The sequence below is a fragment of the Doryrhamphus excisus genome, chromosome 18 (assembly GCF_030265055.1).
Source record: "Doryrhamphus excisus isolate RoL2022-K1 chromosome 18, RoL_Dexc_1.0, whole genome shotgun sequence".
Taxonomy (NCBI): domain Eukaryota; kingdom Metazoa; phylum Chordata; class Actinopteri; order Syngnathiformes; family Syngnathidae; genus Doryrhamphus; species Doryrhamphus excisus.
The window spans coordinates 14,191,858-14,212,140 of NC_080483.1; the positions used below are offsets into that span (position 1 = coordinate 14,191,858).

At 40.4% G+C, this 20,283-nt stretch overlaps 2 protein-coding genes across 7 annotated transcripts in view; one reads left to right on the forward strand and one right to left on the reverse strand.

Moving 5' to 3' along the window:
• Positions 1-7,654, reverse strand: part of slmapa (sarcolemma associated protein a) — a 34,864-nt gene extending 27,210 nt beyond the window's left edge. For all 5 annotated transcript variants that reach the window (XM_058054844.1, XM_058054842.1, XM_058054841.1 and 2 more), the window contains exon 1: positions 6,095-7,654. In XM_058054844.1, coding sequence (XP_057910827.1) covers positions 6,095-6,292 — 198 coding nt within the window. In that variant the 5' untranslated portion in view covers positions 6,293-7,654. The remainder of the gene's footprint in view (positions 1-6,094) is intronic.
• A 2,516-nt stretch (positions 7,655-10,170) lies between these two features.
• On the forward strand, positions 10,171-20,107 carry dennd6aa (DENN/MADD domain containing 6Aa). 2 transcript variants are annotated; one of them, XM_058055695.1, is made up of 20 exons: positions 10,171-10,577; positions 11,310-11,348; positions 11,441-11,483; positions 12,061-12,195; positions 12,392-12,504; positions 12,578-12,658; positions 13,510-13,615; positions 14,349-14,428; positions 14,541-14,600; positions 14,690-14,745; positions 14,947-15,069; positions 15,156-15,251; positions 15,350-15,444; positions 15,517-15,582; positions 15,754-15,818; positions 16,654-16,743; positions 16,824-16,987; positions 17,311-17,413; positions 17,490-17,564; positions 18,604-20,107. In XM_058055695.1, the coding sequence occupies exons 1-20, from the start codon at positions 10,347-10,349 to the stop codon at positions 18,733-18,735; spliced, it is 1,953 nt and encodes a 650-aa protein (XP_057911678.1). In that variant the 5' UTR covers positions 10,171-10,346; the 3' UTR covers positions 18,736-20,107. The 2 variants fall into 2 exon arrangements, with proteins under 2 accessions (XP_057911678.1, XP_057911679.1); XM_058055696.1 differs by lacking the exon at positions 12,061-12,195.
• The last annotated feature ends 176 nt before the right edge of the window (positions 20,108-20,283 follow it).

Below are 20,283 nucleotides of genomic sequence, written 5' to 3' on the forward strand. Positions count from 1 at the left end.
GAGAGTCCTAAATCTGCTTTAATCTGCTACATATCTGCCTGAGTGGATTACTAGTAGAATGCCAGGATGATGACTGCTGCACTACTTGAATGTGACAGCTATACAGTCATGTGAAAAAATAAAGATACCTGTGTTGTCTGTGATATAATTCTCTTCACAAATACAGTATATCAGGGGTCTCAAACTCAATTTACTTGGGGTCCACAGGAGCTCGGGTATGGGTGAGACTGGGCCGCATCAGGTTTTCCCAAAAAAAAAAAAAAAAACGTATTTAATAAGAACAAAAAAAATTTTTTTTAACTTCGCTTTGGTTCCAATTTTCTACAATAAAAGCTCTGATAAAACATTCCACTGTTCTCAAATATATTGCGCAACTGCAGGGTCTTGAGACACATGCTAACTCTAGCGACCTAAACGGTAGCCTTTAAGTTATTTCCTTTAAACTTAAATAGTCAAAAACGTACCACTTCCACACGGATAGGGAGGATAACTATTAACAGTTATTTAACCTTTAACATGAACATTAATCAAACGTAATAATTTTTTCTGGGTACATGATACCATACAGCATCCATATCAAACTTGCGCGGGCCGCACTAACATTAAACTTTCATATCAAGGCGGGGGCCTCAAACTAGTGTCCTGCGGGCCACATTTGGCCCGCGGGCCGCATGTTTGAGACCCCTGCAGTATATGTTGGCACTGTTATTAAAGCCTGAGGTCTTAACCCATAGGTTGGATTGAGGTACCAGATTTCAATGAATGACCTGCCAATTTCATCCTCTTGAAGGCCACTTTGTCACTCAGCCGTGGTAGCTCTTGGCACAGGCATTTGTTGCTAATGTGCTCGATATAGTCAATGTTTAGTTCCACCCAAAGCATTCTAGTGTAGCACCTGTCCATAGACTTCTGCAAGGAGGACTTCAGCATCCATGATTCAAAGCCGAAGATGAGGACAAACCCGATGATTGCTTAGAAGAAGCTGATTTTAATGGTGCAAGGAAGATTGGATTTCCAAATGCCGTTCATGCAATTTCGGGATCTCAAGGCCAGTCCCTTGTCGTAAGGTCCAGCTCCATTTGAGCATTTCCCACTGCTGTCCTTAGTTGTAGTTGTTTCGGGGGGGGTGCCGAACGTGATGACCTCGGTCTTGCCTTCAGTCTATCTGCATAGTTCGGGTCTGCAAGGACTACAAAAGGGGCTTCTTCTTGACCTCGACAACGAAATAAAGGAAGCCAATCCCTGAAGTTAGTTAGTTCCTCCATTGATCAGTTCAGTGTGGTACCGTAAACAAACTGTTTTTTTTTTTAATGAGATAAAGTGAAGAGCCCACAGCATCATCTTATCACATCTTCAACCTTATCCCTCACCGAGCATTTCGCAGCAACAGAGGAAGTAAGCGGCCAGCAATGACACAGCAAAGACAAGCCGAGTCAAGACGAGACATCCTCTGTCTGTTTTTTTTTTTTTTTTTGGTAAATCTTAACGACCGCTGTGGTTCTCAGGACCTCTGGGGTTATAAAGGAAGAAGCAGCTGGATGCAAACTTACTGCTCCTGAAACAAGAACATGTCTCATTGTCGAAAGAAGCTTTCGGACATCCAACCAACCAACTGTGCTATGATCAGTTTCCTTCACAGAAGTCACGATTATGGAGGTCAGCGTGACCTGAAATTTTTTAGCTTTTTTCCTCAAGAGCAGTGCTGAAATGCAATTTCAAGACTACATGTTGGAAAAAAAGCTGGTAATGTAGACACCTTCCTTTACACTGAATGCTTAATGTTGTTCACAGCAAAGCCACATTGCTGTTGTGTAAATAAATCCAATATTAACAACACTGACTTTCTCGAGCTCCACTCAAGGCAAACACACCCAAACGTCAATAAATAAATATAGATTTTTCCACAAATGATTGCTAATTGTCCTTATCTTGGAGATAAATAAACATATTTCAGGAGTAGCGGCTCAGTCTTACGGAGGCCGGTGATACAATCAAACAGAAGGTCTCTGCTCTGCTGCGCACAATGTCCACATCCACAATGAAGCAATCTCCCAGATCACTGACCCGAATGACCGGTTCAATCCATCACCACACCCAGCATCCGCCCTCACCTGTTGGCCCTCACTTTACCTCTTTGAGAAACAGCAGAAAAAAGGCATACCTCCGTACATCCTAGCCTGGCCTTGTCATCAGATTAGCACAAAGTGAGGTTATGGAACACATGTAACATGCATGTGAAAAACCAACGTTCTTACTGCAAGAGGAAGCTACGGTTATGAAGTCACGGTTGAGCAAACGAGCCGCTACCCCATTCCTGTGTGCTTCCATAAACGTTACCCTTCAGCCCGGCAGTATGTACTACTGGCAGTATTTTTAGTGTGCCGTCACAATGTGTACTCACTGAACGTAGGCAGACAGATGCTACTGATGAGATGTCATGAATAAATAAACACGCCCATTAAAATAATACGGCAGCCTGGCGATACACCGCCACATATGGAGGAAAAGTAATGGGACACTTCATTTAAATTACAGGAAATTAAAATCATACAGTATGCTTTTTAACACCTTTCACTCTTCTGGGAAGACTTTGGACTACAAGTTTGGATTCGTCAATATGGAGCATTTGGTACATTACAGTGTTTCCAAATTCCCACAGGGTCGACATTAAATGAGGGACAGGAAGTATAAGTGCTTATAGTCACGTACTGTATCTACTCTGTAAACAATTACAGTAAAGCCTAACCATTGGCTCATGATTCCTTGGCATCCACATTTTCCTGAAAAGAATCATTGTCAACTATTATATACACAATTACAATTAGCTTTTTCGAATAGTATTTATACGAAATTACCGGTTAACTGTAGGTGTTTTTTTATGTTGCATTTCCATTGAAGCTGTTCACACAAATGCTAATCGGTTTTATGTTTTGATCCTTGCTGTGCCAAAAATTTATCTTAAAACCAAGGTACATACCAAACCGTAATTAGGTGTACCGTTACACGCCTACCTTCTACAACATTTTGGAGTGTACTTGTGGGATATTTTTGTCACTGATCAGCCAACGGAACTGTTACCAGTTACCTAAGCAGTTACCAACATTCTAGTTTATTCCAAAAGAAACAAAAAAAGTTGTTCTCTTTACCCAAATGTACCAAAACAAGACTGAAAATGCAGCCCAAATACCCAAGTACGGACGGCACCGTGGATTATATGTACCGTTGCGCCCCTAGTGTGCGCCTTTGCACAGTGTAAACATGAAGTAAATTACCATTCATCTCATAAGAAATATCATACAACATGGAAAAAGCCAACAAGCAATAAATAAAACACAATAATCAGTCACATCCACAATGTAATAATAGGTTGGTGTGGTCAAATCTGGCTGTCAGAAAGAAATCAAACCTGCTATTTCATAAGCGTCTGCATGCCTTTTAAAATGTAGCTGCTTAATCCCGTGACTCTCGCAGCCTGTCCAACCTGTTCCCCACAGGAGCAAGCAGCAAGGCAACAACAACAGATGCCAGACGAGGACCCATACAGATTAGATGTGTCTACTTCAGACCCCTGATGCGTGGATTTTAAGTGGAGGGGGGAAAAAAAAAAACACTTTAATTCCCTAATAATGTTTAGGCCTTGCACCTCATTCTCGGAGTGCCACTTCACGTTATGGAACAATGCTGAAAGGCAGAATGGCCTGGTGATTCATCTCAAGTATTTTAAAAAGAACCATTTTAGATCTGTATCTAATCTGACTTTGTACATACTCTTTTCTGTGCGTTCTAAAGATATCCAAACAGATACAAAAAAAGACAGCTCGTTCACAAACGTAATGACACACATCTATTCCGCCTAAAACGGTTGCGTATTATTTATGGTTTTATATACATTCCTCATAACATGTAATACTTACAGCAGGGGTCTCAAACATGTGGCCGCAGGACACTAGTTTGATGCCCCCGCCTTGATATGAAAGTTTAATGTTAGTGCGGCCCGTGCAAGTTTGATATGGATGCTGTATGGTATCATGTACCCAGAAAAAATTATTACGTTTGATTAATGTTCATGTTAAAGGTTAAATAACTGTTAATAGTTATCCTCCCTATCCGTGTGGAAGTGGTAAGTTTTTGGCTATTTAAGTTTAAAAGAAATAACTTGGAGGCTACCGTTTAGGTCGCTAGCTCTCTAGTTTGCGAGTTAGCATGTGTCTCAAGACCCTGCAGTTGCGCAATATGTTGTAAATATAAAAAAAAAAAAAAGAGTATAAATGTGACTATAGTCGTGTTTTGTCATGTCTACAGGGCTCTAATAATGCTTTGTTCATTTTAATCTGAAAAAAATAATTTGTCTACCCACCAACTATATGTGGTTTCTTAAGGTTTTATTATTTGCCGTTTTATTATTATTATTATATTTATTTATTTATTTATTTATTACTGATTGATTTTTTTTTATTCTTGATTTGTTTATTTATTTTTCATCTTATTTTATAACAATAATAACAACAATGTCGCTTTAGCTTAGTTAATATGCAGGTTTTGGTACTTCTATTTTCAGAAGACTTTATTAGTGGAATAGGTGTGTCCCATTACGTGTATTCTTAGCTGTCTCTTTTTATATGTTTTGATATCTTTAGAAACCAAAGAAAAAAACACATACATGTTTTCATGTCTTAAATAAGGATATTGGATGATGGGTAAAATTCCAAAAAAAAGTGTACTTTTCCTTCTGTTAAAGTGGGTTAGCACTGCACAGTATCAAAATGATTAATGACTTGTCAATTTGGCATGACTTGTGTAGCAACTATTTTGGCGTGGTACTACATGCAAAACCGGAACCAATCCAGGCTTTATATTTCTTCAGGTTTTTTTGTGTCTTTTTTTTTTTTTTTTTACCCCACAGTCCCTTGGGCGTGAAGGATATTTCCAGTATTTATTTTGCGATTATTTATCACCTTCCAAAACACAATGTTGGATGTGTCTCAACGCTGCGAGACCGCAGCTCACGCGTGATGAATGTGTATCCTTAAAATAACTGAATTTGTTCAGGATTAATTAAAAGCACACACTCAGGGGGAATGTGTGCTGCGGGGGGAATTGTCTCGTTAAAAAAAAAAGAACTAGAGGGCTGGTGACAGGCCTTGCTGGTTAATTTAAACATGACTCAAGACTCTGAGATGGCCTTTTGTGGACTTACAGCCCAAATAGGCTGTCGGGCAGGATTGCCGAGAGCAGCATTTTGGGCAATGGGTCGTGCGTGTAAGGGTGCTTTCACTGGAGTAGTCCTTTACTCGTTTATAATGTAAATCTAATCAGTTTTCCTCCTGGTGGTGGTTTGTTTAGTCAGATGGAAATGGTGACTTATCAAACCTGTATTTAGGTTAGTTTTGCATACGATGTCACATTGAAATATACAACAAAAAGGAGATTATTAAATCCCACCCCGTTTTTCCATATCCATATGCTGTGATAGGGATAGCATGTAGTCATGTAGTGACAGTGAGATTAATTTGCTTGCACTCTGCAACTGGCTAACTTAGTATTCAACCACTAATACTCATACAGTAAACCTCGGATATATCGGATTCAATTGTTCCCACTGGTTTTGTCCGATATAAACGAAATCCGTTATATGCGTATACCGGAAAATGTCCGTTTTACGCATATATCGGATTTATATCCGGTATATGCGTAAATCGGATTTTATCCGTTATAAAAAGGCACTTCCTTGACTATGTTTCCAATGTACCTGGAAGCGCAGGCAACGCTGCAAACGCTGCAAATGAGCGGCCTGTCACGATTCGGCGAATCGGAGCGCCATGATGCGGCCATCCGATATATGCGAGGGAAATTTAATGGAAATGCATTGGAACGGGACTGGAGATTTTGTCCGAAATAGGCGAAATCTGTTATAAAAATCCGATATATGCAATGAATTTTTATTGGAAATGCATTACAGAAAAATCGGTTCTTTTTTATCTGTCCGTTGTGAGCGAATTTCCGATATATCCGAGTCCGATATATCCAAGGTTTACTGTATCTGCAAAATCCACAGCATAGTGAAACACAGAGCAACCGGTACAAAAGCTCTTACCTTGCTGGTTTTGTGGTCGAACCAAACCACCGCGTGATTCCTTGACAGCACCTTGCAGTCAAAAGTGGCATTGTTCTGGGCCGGGCGACACCGAGCCACCGACCTGCCGATCTTGACGGGCTCATCCAGGTACACATGCCTCTCCTGGAATGGGTGCGAGTTGGGTCGGCAGGCAAACACGGCCAGCGCTGAAGGCATTGATTTTGGCTTGAGAGTGTTACTCCAACCGGACACGTGAGAGAGGTTTTCTTGATCCAGAGTGGCAGGAGTCACGTTCAATCCCCAAATGAATAATCAACAGTATCTGTGGCCGGTGTGGTTTAATCTCCAATGTCGTCTTTGGATAGGCACTAACTAATAAACATTGTCTTGTGTTTGTAAAAGAGACGTCCACCAACAGAACCACGCTAGGTTCCAACAGCAGGCACTATGTACAGGCGAGGGGGCCATGTGTCAAGACATACATGACTGACTATAGAAGGGACAGTCTGGCAAACAGCCCCCCACGTCCATCAAACTATTCCAGTACTACTGCAAGGGTGGTGTGGATGGGGGTGAAGCGACGACTAATGTGATCTTTTAGCCCTTAGTGCGACTCTCACCCCTAAATCTGTCTCCTGTTCAAACTGGCCACCAGTCCAGGAAAGTCAATAGAACGTCCAACCTTCAGTGAAATATTGCGTCCATTCTTGCAGTGTTTGCAGCAAAGCTAACAGAAGACACCACCCCAGTGAACACACACACACAGGTGATAGTAACTATTTCTTATCCTACACAAACTGACAGCTTTGCAATTAATGTTCTACAAAAAAACACATAGCAAAGAAACCAAAAAAACACGACTTACAGAACGACACTCGAGACCAATTAAGGTTTGCTAAGTAGAGGGGTTAAACCCCTCCTTTGGTTCCGATGGCTAACCCTTGCTAATGCAGTACGTCAAAACACTCAGGGATGATTTGTGGATTAGTAGCCCTCCTTGTGCAACTACAATGCTAATTGGCTAGCTCACTCTCTGGCGCTGAACCAAGCAAGCTAAAACTAAGCTAGGCTAAGCTAGGCTAAGCTAGGCTAATGACTGCTCGCAAACTTATCACCGGGGCCTTTGAGCGTTCTATCCTCACCCTTTTCTACTAGTTCGCTTACCAGGTGGAAACGAAATATCATCTTTGTTATCCAAAGCTAACAGAAGTAAAGAGCTAGCCCCCCTATTTTCGGCTACTACGGCGCGTTAGCCAGGAGGCTGTGTAAACTGCCTTAGCTAGCAGCTAGCCGGCTAAGTGACAGTCGGCGCAGGAACGGACGCGGAAAAAATAAAGCAGGGGAGTTTCTTCTTGGCTCCTCATGCATCACATCAATGCTTCATTAAGATCCAGGAGAAGAAAAAATAACCTGCACAGGACACCGACTGCGCTGTCATCGTCTATCTCGGTCCAGGTCACGTTTAATGCAACTTATTGCAGTCCCCTTGATACAGTTTCCTGGTCGGAATGTAGAAGTTGTCCTCCTCGGCGAGTCGAGGCGGCCATAGTGTAATCAGAGAGAGCCGACTGGCAGTGTGCATTCGATTGATGGGTTATTCGTGAACAATCCACTTTTATGGCTCTTTGAGATGAAGACTTTCAACTCTTTCAAGTCTTTCAAATCTTTCATGCCTCCAAAAGAACACTACACAGAAAGCTACACAAAACACACTACCACGGAGAGACATGCATTATATTGTACATTTAAAATTCACTCGACAATAAATTAATTTTAGCTACAAAAAAATCCGAGGAACCATTTTGGGAACCGAAATAGTTGATTCTCTCATGGGAGCCGAGCCAAAAGAAGCGACTTTCTTAAAAGAGCTGAAATTCCCATCACTTGTGAATTCAGGCACTGGATGACATCAGCGTCACTGGCTGCTACTGCTGCTGAGCTCATCAACTCACACTGGATTTACATATTGTACACACACTATGCACTTTTAGCTACATTAAAAGTACACACAGTATATACCGTATGTAATCATACTTTAACAGAATACACATACACAAGCAGATACAGCCTTGTCATATTAAATACTAATAGTTAACCTAGTAATAAAACACTGACAAAAGGATGTAAAAGTATTTATGCCTTAAACATATCTATATTTTGAATAAATCTGCGCTCAACTGGTAGCTTATTTGCTGTCATTGCACCACAATGCAAATACAGAGTTTTAAAAAACAACTACTGATCACCGGCATTCCCAATTTCACACAATTATTATTCTAATTAATGCAATAGTAACCCCATTGTTAGAGTCTTCATCATAGTCTTTCCCTAGTAAGAATGTCAATATTTAACCACCTGCAAAAGTGTTTTTATGATTATTAAACAGTTAAAAAAACATGTTGCTAAGACAGTCTTAAAATGTGAAAACAATAATTTACTTGTTGACATAAAAACACAACTTTAAAATATTTTTTTCTATTAGTGAGCTTGTTTTATACCATACTATACAAGTCATCCTCTCTACAATACTTACATTTCCAACATATAGTTGGCTTTACCTAATGTGATAATACGATGAGGTTATTATTGCTTGGAATCTAATTGTTATTCAAGAGAACTGAAGGAACTGAGGGATCTAACCTACCACAAATGAATCCAGCATGGCCCCACGAGCAAATACTTGACAACAGTGGTAGGAAAACTCATATATTTTAATTGATATGATGCAAATGTAACACTCACTTGAAATATTTCACAGTTTCATTATAAGATATCACCACTGGTGAGTTGATTTAGAGGCGGGAAGTTGGGAGAGGGGATCAAATTCTACTTAGAGGTCAAGAAATGTGTCTGTTGGAAGCTGAGATCAAATCAATGCCTGGCTGGCAATGCAGCACAGTAAGAATGGAAGGATAACTCCCTCGTACCCCCCACGACCCCCCAACCCCCCTAAGACACTTCTATACTCATCATTGGATTTCATGAAGTAACAGAACCATGCTCTTGTGGAGGACATTTCAAGTATTAATGTGAACATGGCGGCTGGGATATATCATCTCATTTTAATAGCTAATGCACATGTAAATATTTTTTATTTCACCACTACAACTTGTCTTAACACATACATCAACATTTAAAACATTCACATATAAATCAGACCTCTAGCAGGTCTTGCGAGATATTTGTTTACAATATTATTAAGTATGGGTTTTGTGATATAACACCCTTCGCCTCTGTGAACACCCCCATTTCTTCTTCATCCGTGGTTTGTACCCTCTATTATTAAAGGATTTTGAAACAGATGATTTACTTGATTATGCTTGAGTCACAATGACTTTTAGTTAATTGGGTGTTGAGCCTGATTAAGACAGTGCAGGATTTGAAGAGAAACAACTCAAAACCTCAAGATTAATCATAAGATTATTTATTTTTCTGTTCATTTAGAAGCAAAATACATCACAAAATGTTTTCTGTTATAATTGTCATGCTTTTACTCTCCATAAAGGTCAAACTATAAACGCAATAACGTAAAATGACTTAAATCTGCTCGTGAACGCAACATTAAAAAGCTAACTTTTCACCGGGGTCGACAAACATCGAGGGTTTGGTGGAGGAAGAAGCCTGTATTTTCAACCTAAAACGTGTTGCTTGTTATAAAATGCATTAGAATGCGTCATATTCTCAACTGCTAAGTGTTCTGTATTCACTTTTCCAAGCTTGTCCGACCTCCACTGCTGTGTGTTAAATAAAACTCAACGTCCGTACGTGATGACGTATGTACGCGTACGTCATTCCCAGTCTCCACTGACCCCAACAAGGACACAAGAATTGAATGAAACTGTCAACTCATTATCCACTTCCGTTGTATGTTTGGCAGCCATGATGGTAAGCATAATCCAGAGACGTTGTCAGCATGTCCTCGGCACACTGCTCAACCATAAATTGCTTTAATAGACAGTCTAAAAGACAACATTTGTCATTTTTCACGTTCCCCCAAAACAAAGACAGTTGTGTCATAATAATGCTGTCCGCTTAGCCCCGCCCGCCTCTGTTGCTCACCAACATGGCAGACTTTCCGCTACATAATGTACAACACTATCGCCTGTCCTATTCGGTTCTAGTGTCTTTGCTACCCAGCATCTTTGGCTAAGTGCTAGCTAAGTTGCTAAGCATAGTACCAGAGGAAATACAACAATAACACCAGCAGACTGTTAGGGAGAAAAACAAGAACACCTATCATTGTCTCGAGTGTCTGTGTCGGGCCGTCGGCATGGCTCTGCAAGGCCCGGAGGAGTTGGGGGAGCCGGTGGAAGAGCCGGAGGATCTGGACGACCATGACGCTAGTAGTATCTCCCCAGCCGAGGAGATAACGCTGCCAGCCGGGCCCGGAGGCGACGATGACCCTGCGGGGACTTTACTGCTGCCTTGGGACCGCTTCTCGGCCTGGCTGCACTGCATCTGTGTTGTGGGCTTCGACTTGGAGCTGGGGCAGGCAGTGGAGGTGAGGGAAGACCCGCTGAGGTCAGCTGGCTCATGGAGAAAGTCCACAAAAATGTTCCTGTCAATTGTCTTAAAAGTTTGCCTTTATTTTGGGCTCGGGCTATTTCCTGGACTGGAGAGCACTACTCCTTCCATTAACAGTAGCAGTCCCACTATTAATGTACTTAGTACAGCCCAGTGGGTCTTAACCTTTTCTCTGTGTAGTAGCCCCTGTAGAATAGTTTAACCCCCAATCAGAGAAAAAACATTTTTGTTTTAAAAACGTCACCGTATGAATATTAATGTACAAAAGACCATAATAGTTTCACCCTTGATGCAGTACATTGCTAATGGGGAACTCTTACAACTTCATGTAAAAAAACACTTAAAAATCGTCTATGTTACAGGAATGTTCTCCTGTTTTTATGAGGAATTATCCAATATCACTTTAAAAAAAAAAAACATTTATTTAATGATTTTCGGCAAATATTATTGTAATTATCGAGTGTCTGTGGTGTAAAGAATGGCAGAGCAATGTAATATTCGTCCGTGTAGCAACACGTAGCTGATTACATCGTTCCTCCAATAGACTTAGTGATGCACGTGAGGTGGTTAGCAAGATTTTTCCAATGTAAAAAAACGTGCAGTGGTTCAAAAAAGGTTGAAAAACACTAAAAAACTAACCTAAAAACTAATGTTTTTTTTCTTCTGGTTTTGCTAATGAGTATATTGACTGTGCTCATGTGTCCTCCAGGTTATTTATCCGCATCATTCCAAACTATCAGAGAAAGAGGTGAGTGATGTATTTATTAATATGACATCATATGAGCTGTTCACCATGTGATTAAATGGAAATGTAAAAGACGTAAATTGTCTTCTTTACAGAAAACGAGTATCTGTTACCTTTCCTTTCCCGACTCCAACTCAGGTAAGTTGTTGTTTGGAGTGTTTGGAGTTGTTTGTTGTGCTGGAGTCTATCCCAGATGTCTTCAGGCGAGAGGCAGGTTACACCCTGGTCTGGTGGCCAGCCAATCACAGGGCACATATAGACAAACAACCATTCACACTCACATTCATACCTATGGACAATTTGGAGTCGCTAATTAACCTAGCATGTTTTTGGAATGTGGGAGGAAACCGGAGAAAACCCACGTATGCACGGCGAGAACACAGAGAGGGGAATTGAACTCGGGTCTCCCAGCTGTGAGGCCTGTGTGCTAACCACTCGACCACTGTGCAACCGACTATTTTTATATGGTCCCAAAATTGTTGTGACAGTAGTTTTTGCACTTGACTGCCCTTGCCCACTGAAGTAGCAGCCACAGCGACACACAAGCACACCAACCCACTTTGCTGAGAGGCCGACAAGGACCGCAACTCAGAGCTTGGATGGCCGTTGATTGGCTGTGTGGTCCTCATGCAATTGTGGTCACACACCTACGATGAGGACATGTTCAGATTAAAGCTCCGACTCATGTTCTACCTTTTTTTCACCCTTCTTCCAGTTCTTCCAAAACCAGGGAGGCCCAGGAGAGATGACATGTTTGCAGTAAGACGGCTAGTCAGAGTAGCTTTAGAGGCAGTTGAAGACTTGCCAAGGAAGAAGCATGAAGGAGCTTTGGAAGGAAGGAACAATACAGGTTCTTACTTTACATGTTTGATTGCACACAGAAGCATCAGGCGTCTGCGAGTATTTTGATTGAAGAAGAAGTCAGGGCAGAGTCATTGGAGTTTCGCGGTGATGAGCCATCAGTCATCAATGGCTCCCTCCCACGTCTTTCTTATGCATTAGCTTGGTAACAGCAAGTTCTTACGTGCTAATCTTTCTGATTTTAGGTTGCCTCGGTGACACCCAGTTCTGCTTCCGCTTTCGTCAAGGTTCCAACAGAAAGTCATCTCTTGGCTGCTTCCTGGAATCCAGCGACAGGGATGCACCGCCCTGCCTCAAGGTGGTCCCACACACACACATAATTACTGGATGATTGTGTGCAACAATGTCTTAACATTTGTGTGTTTCTACAGAGGGAGCAGGGCCATTATTACGGCTACGTGTATTTTCGTCAGGTGCGAGACAAGTCCCTGAAGAGAGGATACTTTCAGAAGGTGAGTCACACTTCCGAATTGGAATCCACTTTAAGGTTCTTTACTTTACTGTCATACAAAGGCTAAAATGTAGTTAACCACTGTGCATTCATTCATTCATTCATTTTCTGCCGCTTTTCCTCACGAGGGTCGCGAGGGTGCTGGAGCCTATCCCAGCTGTCTTTGGGCGAGAGGCGGGGTACACCCTGGACTGGTCGCCAGCCAATCATAGGGCACATATAGACAAACAACCATTCACACTCACATTCATTCCTATGGACAGTTTGCAGTCCTCAATTAACCTAGCATGTTTTTGGAATGTGGGAGGAAACCGGAGTACCCGAAGAAAACATGCATGGAGAACACGCAAAGTCCACACAGAGATGGCCAAGGGTGGAATTGAACCCTGGTCTCCTAGCTGTGAGGTCTGCGCGCTAACCACTCGACCGCCGTGCAGCCCAAAGACGAAACAAAGAAGCCAAAAACGTACCACTTCCACACGCAATAGGAGGAGAACTTCTTTTCACTCTATCATGTTGGACATGCTGGAGCCTATCCCAGCTGTCTTTGAGACGGGGTACACCCTGGACTGGTGGCCAGTAAAAGTAAAATAACAGTAAAGGTCATTCGTCAGTCTTTTGATGACGCCTGTTATACGCCTAATGGAGAGGGAATAGGAAGGTTTGCAGGGCAATGCTGTAACTCGTAGACTTATGCCTTTATTCGTCCCACAAGGGGAATCAGATTATAAATTGCGTGTCCAGGTTTAGTTAAGGTAGAATGTTTACCAACTATTACAGTGTAGTCTAAAACAAGTATCTTTTGTTTGATTGATGTTTTCATCCATGAACGTGTTTGTTTGTGTCTTCTAGTCTCTGGTCCTGATCAGTAAGCTGCCCTATGTGACCTTCTTTCACTCCGTGTTAAAGATCATGGCTCCAGAATACTTTGAGAAGCAGGAGCCATGTCTGGAGGCTGGTATGTTACATTAGTCAGGTTTTTATTGTCATGCTTTGCTCCGAGGATGCACAATTCTGAATTCCACAGCTCTATATAAAAAAATTATATATTAATATATATATATAAATATATTATATATATATAATTAATATAAAATTATATATATATAATTTATATATTTTTAATAATATATATAATATATTAAAAAAATACTCTATATATTATATAAATTAATCTATATATTATATATTTTTTAATATAGAGCTGTGGAATAAAAAAAAAAAAATTATATTTGTTATTTTTATTTTATTATACGACTATTATAAGACTATAAAGGACTATATATATATATATATATATATATATATATATATATATATATATATATATATATATATATATATATATATATAAAAGACTTAAACAATTATATATATATAATTTTTATATAATTATTTATATTATTTATATTATTTTTAAGTCCTTTATAGTCTTATATTAGTCTTATAACAAAAATAAATTAAAAATAAATAAAAAAAATATATTTATTTATATATATATATGTATAAATGACTATATATATATATATATATTTTTTTTTTTTTTTCATTTATGTAATGTAATGTGGCAAACATCAGATTGTACATTTGGACAATTGAAAGGTGTTTTTATTGATGACTCAGCTTCTTTTTTCACCTGAACAAAGTCCACTCTTAGTGTTTCCATGTGTTTGTGTGTCTTTGACTAATAGCTTGTAACGATATCGACCGTTGGCCAACACCCCACCCTGGAAGAATCCTCACGCTGCCCATTATGGGCGTGGTCATCAAGGTGCGCACTGACTGGACTTATAAAGGAAAAAATAAAAGCTTTTACATCATCAGGTATATGCAATACGTATGAAAATATCCCTGCTGGGGGTTTGATCTTTGTGCCGCTGCAGGTGCGAATCCCAACCTGTTATGACAAACCTGGAACGACACAGCTGGTTCAGTCTGCTCAGGTGATAGCAGACACACGCATGGGTTGTCCTGCCATCATTTTTGATTGATAAACTATTACTTAATGAAGTTTTTCCTGTGTCTTTTTCAGAGCGACAGTCTGGTGTCCATTGTGCTGCCCACTATCCATGAAGTGGACCTCTTCAGGTGAGAGCTGCAAGCTGCTTGTTTATTCTTTGTCTGCCTACTGTTCGGTAGTGGTACTGCAACAGCTGCGGAGGAGGGTGGAATTGAACTCGGGTCTCCTAGCTGTGAGGCGTGCGTGCTAACCACTCGATCGCCGTGCAACAAAGTCCAATTACAAATAAAATATGAACACACTATGTGTGTGTCTTTCTCTCTGTTTAGGTGTTTCTTTCCAGTCTTCTTCCACATCCAGATGCTATGGGAGCTGGTGTTGCTGGGGGAAGCGCTGGTCGTAATGGCGCCATCTCCAGCTGAGTCGTCAGACACCGTGCTGGCACTGGTTAGGTGTGTCAGAGATCCTGCTCTTCTGCACGTCATCAAGTGTTAAATATCATTTCTGAATATATTAATATCTGTCTTTGTCTCTGCAGCTGCATCTCTCCTCTACGATACAGCAGTGACTTCCGGCCTTACTTTACGATCCACGATAGCGAGTTTAAGGAGTACACCACCAGGACACAGGCTCCGTGAGTGAATGCCTGCTTTTTCACAGTTATTATTAGAGTCATGACGGTGATGTGGTGATGTGTTGTCCCCCCTACATGCCACCCCCATCATCTTACAGACCCTCAAGCATCCTAGGAGTGACTAATCCATTTTTTGCTAAAACATTGCAACACTGGCCGCACATCATCCGCATCGGTGACATGAAGCAGGCAGGTAGGTGATTATACACATGATGGAGTCACTAAAGAAGGATGGATGTTTGATTATACTCCCAACCCCCCGTAGGAGAGATGGCCAAACAGATGAAAGTCAAGAAATTGAAGAACCTGAAAACTCTTGACTCAAAACCTGGTATGTTTTTTTAATGCACACTTGATTCTAGTTTCAGAAAAAAAGGAGCCAAAGTATTACAGCAATATTTTGTCAGTATGACAGACAGTAGTACATACTGCTTCCACTAGGAGGCACTGTTTCGCCATCATTAGACCACTTCTGTGATTGTTGTAATTGTGGATGTTGCAGGTGTGTACACGGCGTACAAGCCATATCTTAACAAAGATGAAGAAATTATCAAGCAGCTCCAGAAGGTAAATAAGCAAGGTCCTCTTAAACCAGTCATGACCGCACACCGTAACATCATTAGTATCGTGAAGTGGACCTTCCAAAGTTGAAAACGATCGGTTCCACGACTTCAACTTTCGGTTTTTGTTGCCGTGGTATTTTACTTGACATTTAGATCGACTTATTGAGAACGTATCGCTCTTTAGAAAAGCCAGTGTTTTCACACACTGGACCGCAATAGTGACTTAATTACTTCTTGCTCACCGGCTTGTCCTCTGCTATTCGCCGTGCAACGTTTTGTTTTCTAGTGGCGCGTGTCGATGACGTCACTAGCTGAATCGAGTAACATTTGTTTATCATTAAAAGTGCTTAAATCCAATACTTTATTTCCTTGTATCGATACAATCGATCGAATACCTTTTAAATAATGTTATATCGATATTTGTCGTCTGGAATGGCAACTTGCTGAACACAGAACGATGTACTTGAATCATAGAAATCATAAATCAATATGTAGTGCTAGGTTACCGGAACATAATTCACCCCGGAACGATCGATAGGGGAGTGGTTGCCAACCGGAGGGGTAGACGCGAGGGAAAGGGGGTTTTCTTTTCCTGTTATGGTTGCAAGGTGTCTCACGTAGCCGGGAGTGTGAATTAATGGTTGTGAGAAGAATAAAGGTGAATCGTTACTCCCATATTAATACCCATACACAATAATGGGAATAGAATTAATCTATTCATTAACAGTAAGAGTAAATTTTTTTCCTGTTGTGGTCATAATTTTCCTTTTTAGTATATTATTTTTATGACGAAATTAGCGCACAACTTTCTTGTTCATTCATTGTGTTTGTCCTCTAAGGGTGTTCACCAGAAGAGACCTTCGGCAGCACAGAATGCAATCCTGCGACGGTACTTTCTAGAACTGACACAGAGCTTCATCATTCCCTTGGTAATTAGCACTTCTTAAAATGGCGGGTGTAATAGTTGGCTTTCAAGTCACATGTGTTTGTTTTCCGTCCTTGCAAACAGGAGCGCTACGTTGCCAGTCTGATGCCACTTCAGAAGTCTATCAGTCCATGGAAGAGTCCTCCTCAGCTGCGACCATTTGTCCAGCAGGACTTCATGAAAACTCTGGAGAAGGCGGGTCCACAGCTCACGTCCAGACTGAAGGGGGACTGGATCGGACTCTACAGGTATCATTTTAAAACCTGAACCTAACTGCTTTTGTTGTCATGTGACATCAATGTGTCTGGTTGAAGACCTGAACAGTACAAACTTAAACAGTAGTAAGGCTGTAGATCAGACCTGCCCACTAGACCCCAATTCAAGTGGACTGTAATGACTAAAAGTGAAAATGAAATCCTCAACATACACCTTTATCTGGATCTGCACCAAACTTCTACTGTAAGCTTTTGTGACCAACATGTCATGTTCATGATCCAACTAACTTGGAAAGCAAGTGTCCGCATGTTTTCATCATGTCCCCCTATGTGGTTCCCCCTGCAACCCCTTGAAGGCATTTCCTCAAATCTCCCAACTTCGATGGCTGGTTCCGCAACAGAAGGAAGGAGATGACCCAGAAACTGGAGGCCCTGCACCTGGAGGTGCTTTGCGAGGAGGTGAGGAACCCGAAAGCGACTGGTGTCAAGCAAAAGGGTGTGTCGGGTTCATCACGTGTGTCCGTCTGGTGTGTAGGATCTGCAGCAGAGAGTCCAGAAGCACTCGGAGGTGGAGACGGTGGATCTGGTCCTGAAGTTGAAAGACAAACTGGTGAGACGGGACATACACGCCGTAAACATTTGATCAGCTGATCAAGGGTCTATTTCGGTTTGATGAACGTACTCCAATTCAATCTGTTTGTGGGTCATCTTACATATGTATACAGTACATACAGTACATATGTAATGGTAATGGTTTAATTTCATATGAACATGCATCAGATTACAATTGAATGCATCCCATAATCAGTTCACAGTTCCACATGTCCAAAAGGAGTAGGAAGAAGCAAAGCTTATTAAATCCTACCCCTCCATCTGGTACTTTTACAATCAGTAACTGTTACATTTGTTCACTTCCTGCCTTTCTAATATAATTTAAGTTAAAAAAAAAAATCATGAATTTAATTTAAAAAAATTAAAATTAAAAAATAATTTTTTAAATTAAAATTTTTACATAAATTCTTTTTTCATCTGGTACTTTTACAATCAGTAACTGTTACATTTGTTCACTTTCTGCCTTCCTAATATAATTTAAGTATTTTTTATTTTTTTTATTATGAATTTTTATCTTTGTTTTTAAAAAATGAAAAAAAAAATAATTTAAATTTTTACATTTTTAAAAAAATTGTTTATTAAAAAAATTAATTAAAAAAATATTTTTTTTGTCACATACTGAAGTACGAGGTGATATGTGTCTGCTATGACCTTCAATGGTAACTGAAGAGAGGCGGGTTTTGAAGCTGAATCTAATCATTACAACAGTGACTTTTATTGCAAATGTTGATCCGACATTGGATGAGAAGTTCAACAGTAGGGTTTGACGGCTCTGGGGGCGAGCCATGTGTCTCGTTACTCAAAAGTTTTTTTCCTTTTTCTGGTGGTGCCAGAACGTAACTCACATAAAAACGAGAATCTACCGCTAGTCTATGCTAGCCTAGGTAAGTATTATTATTATTATTATTATCATTATTTAGTCATGGAAAAATTGATTTAATAATACATATAAGACACAAATAAGCCATATATAATGTGTATAGTCTAATTTAAATATTCTACCAACATTTAAAATGTGCTTTGCTGTCGCCATGCAGAGCCAAGCGGAGAGGGAGCATCTGCCCGTGCAACCCGGCACTGTGGCCAAACTGAGAGCTCACATGGAGGGCATCATCCTGTCCTTACCGGAAGACCTGCAGGGCATCCTACACAAACCCTCCACGCCGTGACCTTTGAACCCGCCCGCCCGTCCGCCCGCCCTTTCACAGGTGCGGCCTCTTTGTTCACATCAACAGGGAACTGCACATTTTAGGTTTCCGTCCCGTGTGGTCACGTGACCATGTGGGAGGGTTGTTGATGGTTACCACGCGACAAAAGGAAGGCTTCTGGGGTCGGAACTTTTACTTTCAGTTTAACCACTTGGAAGGACTTTGGAAATATTTCTGTTTGTTTTTATTTTGTACTTTTTTTAACCAGCAGTGGACCTGCAGTTTTTTTAATGTTTCTTTATAGAAGTGCACTTCCTCGCTGAATGGCCGCTCTGTACTTCTTAGAAACACACACTTAACGCACACACACACACACACACACACACACACACACTAATTGTATGCAAAACAAAGCCAGCAGCAGAACGGTGCTTATTCTTTTTTTTCTTTCTTTTTATACTAAAACAATAACAGTCAACAATAACACATACAATCCATCCAGCACCAGCGATGTAAATCGCTTCCCCCGATAACCAATAACACGCCTGCTTCCCTGTCACATGACCCCCCTTACAGCCTATCCCTATCATCAGTCAGCATTTAAGTATTTTAATTTGAAGAGATATTTTATTAGCGTCTCTGCGACTTTGAATGTAAAGTGTTGACTGGTTCTGAAGGTTGATGGGACATTCCCAGTAAAACATTTCACACACTTTCCATGAGTATTCCATATGGAATATTCTGGTGTAACATTTTTTTTTTCCTGCGAATGACTGGGAATCGGTGTTTATTTACTTAAGCTACGTACATAGAAGACAAAGTGTTGATGCCGGTGCATGAAAGTATAATTATATCAAACAGGTTCAATTTAGAGTGCATGAGAAAGTTTGTTTGATCACATGGTCAATGATTGACAAGTGTATTGGCCGACATAGCAACATCAAAACCAATGTTGTAGTAGTGGTACGCATTAATACTACTGAGTAGCCGAGTAGCCATACCAACATTGATAAAGCTGCAGGATGCTTGCCACTCATGATACTTCAAATACATCCAGGAGGTTGCCTACAGCCACAGCTGTTAAATTTTTTTTTTTTGACCCGACTCTAACTAGAAATTATTGGCGGGTATTTTTGTTAACTAATAGGAGTATTTTAAAATATTTTACGACTAATACTACTATTACTACGACATGACGGCAACAATGTTTGACTTCCCTCTGCTCGACTACTGATTAATTGATTTCCACGAAAGGTTTCCAACAATTAATAACCATCACAGTTATGCAACTTTGCTGTCTCCATGACAACCGTCAGACTCATATGTGTAAAAAAGGCCTCTAGATGCCTTCATATCATATCAACACACAAACTTTTTTTTTTTTTTTTTTTTTTTTTGAACAAACGCCTTCAAGATCCCTCAGGAAGTCACACAAAGAACTTTGGTGAACATTTCATTCATTTTTTTTTTCTTTAAAAAATTCCTGTTCTGCCCTGTCATAATTAGGACCTTTTATTTTTTATTATTATTATTTTTTGAATCATTTTCACTGATTTGTTGCAACTCCAA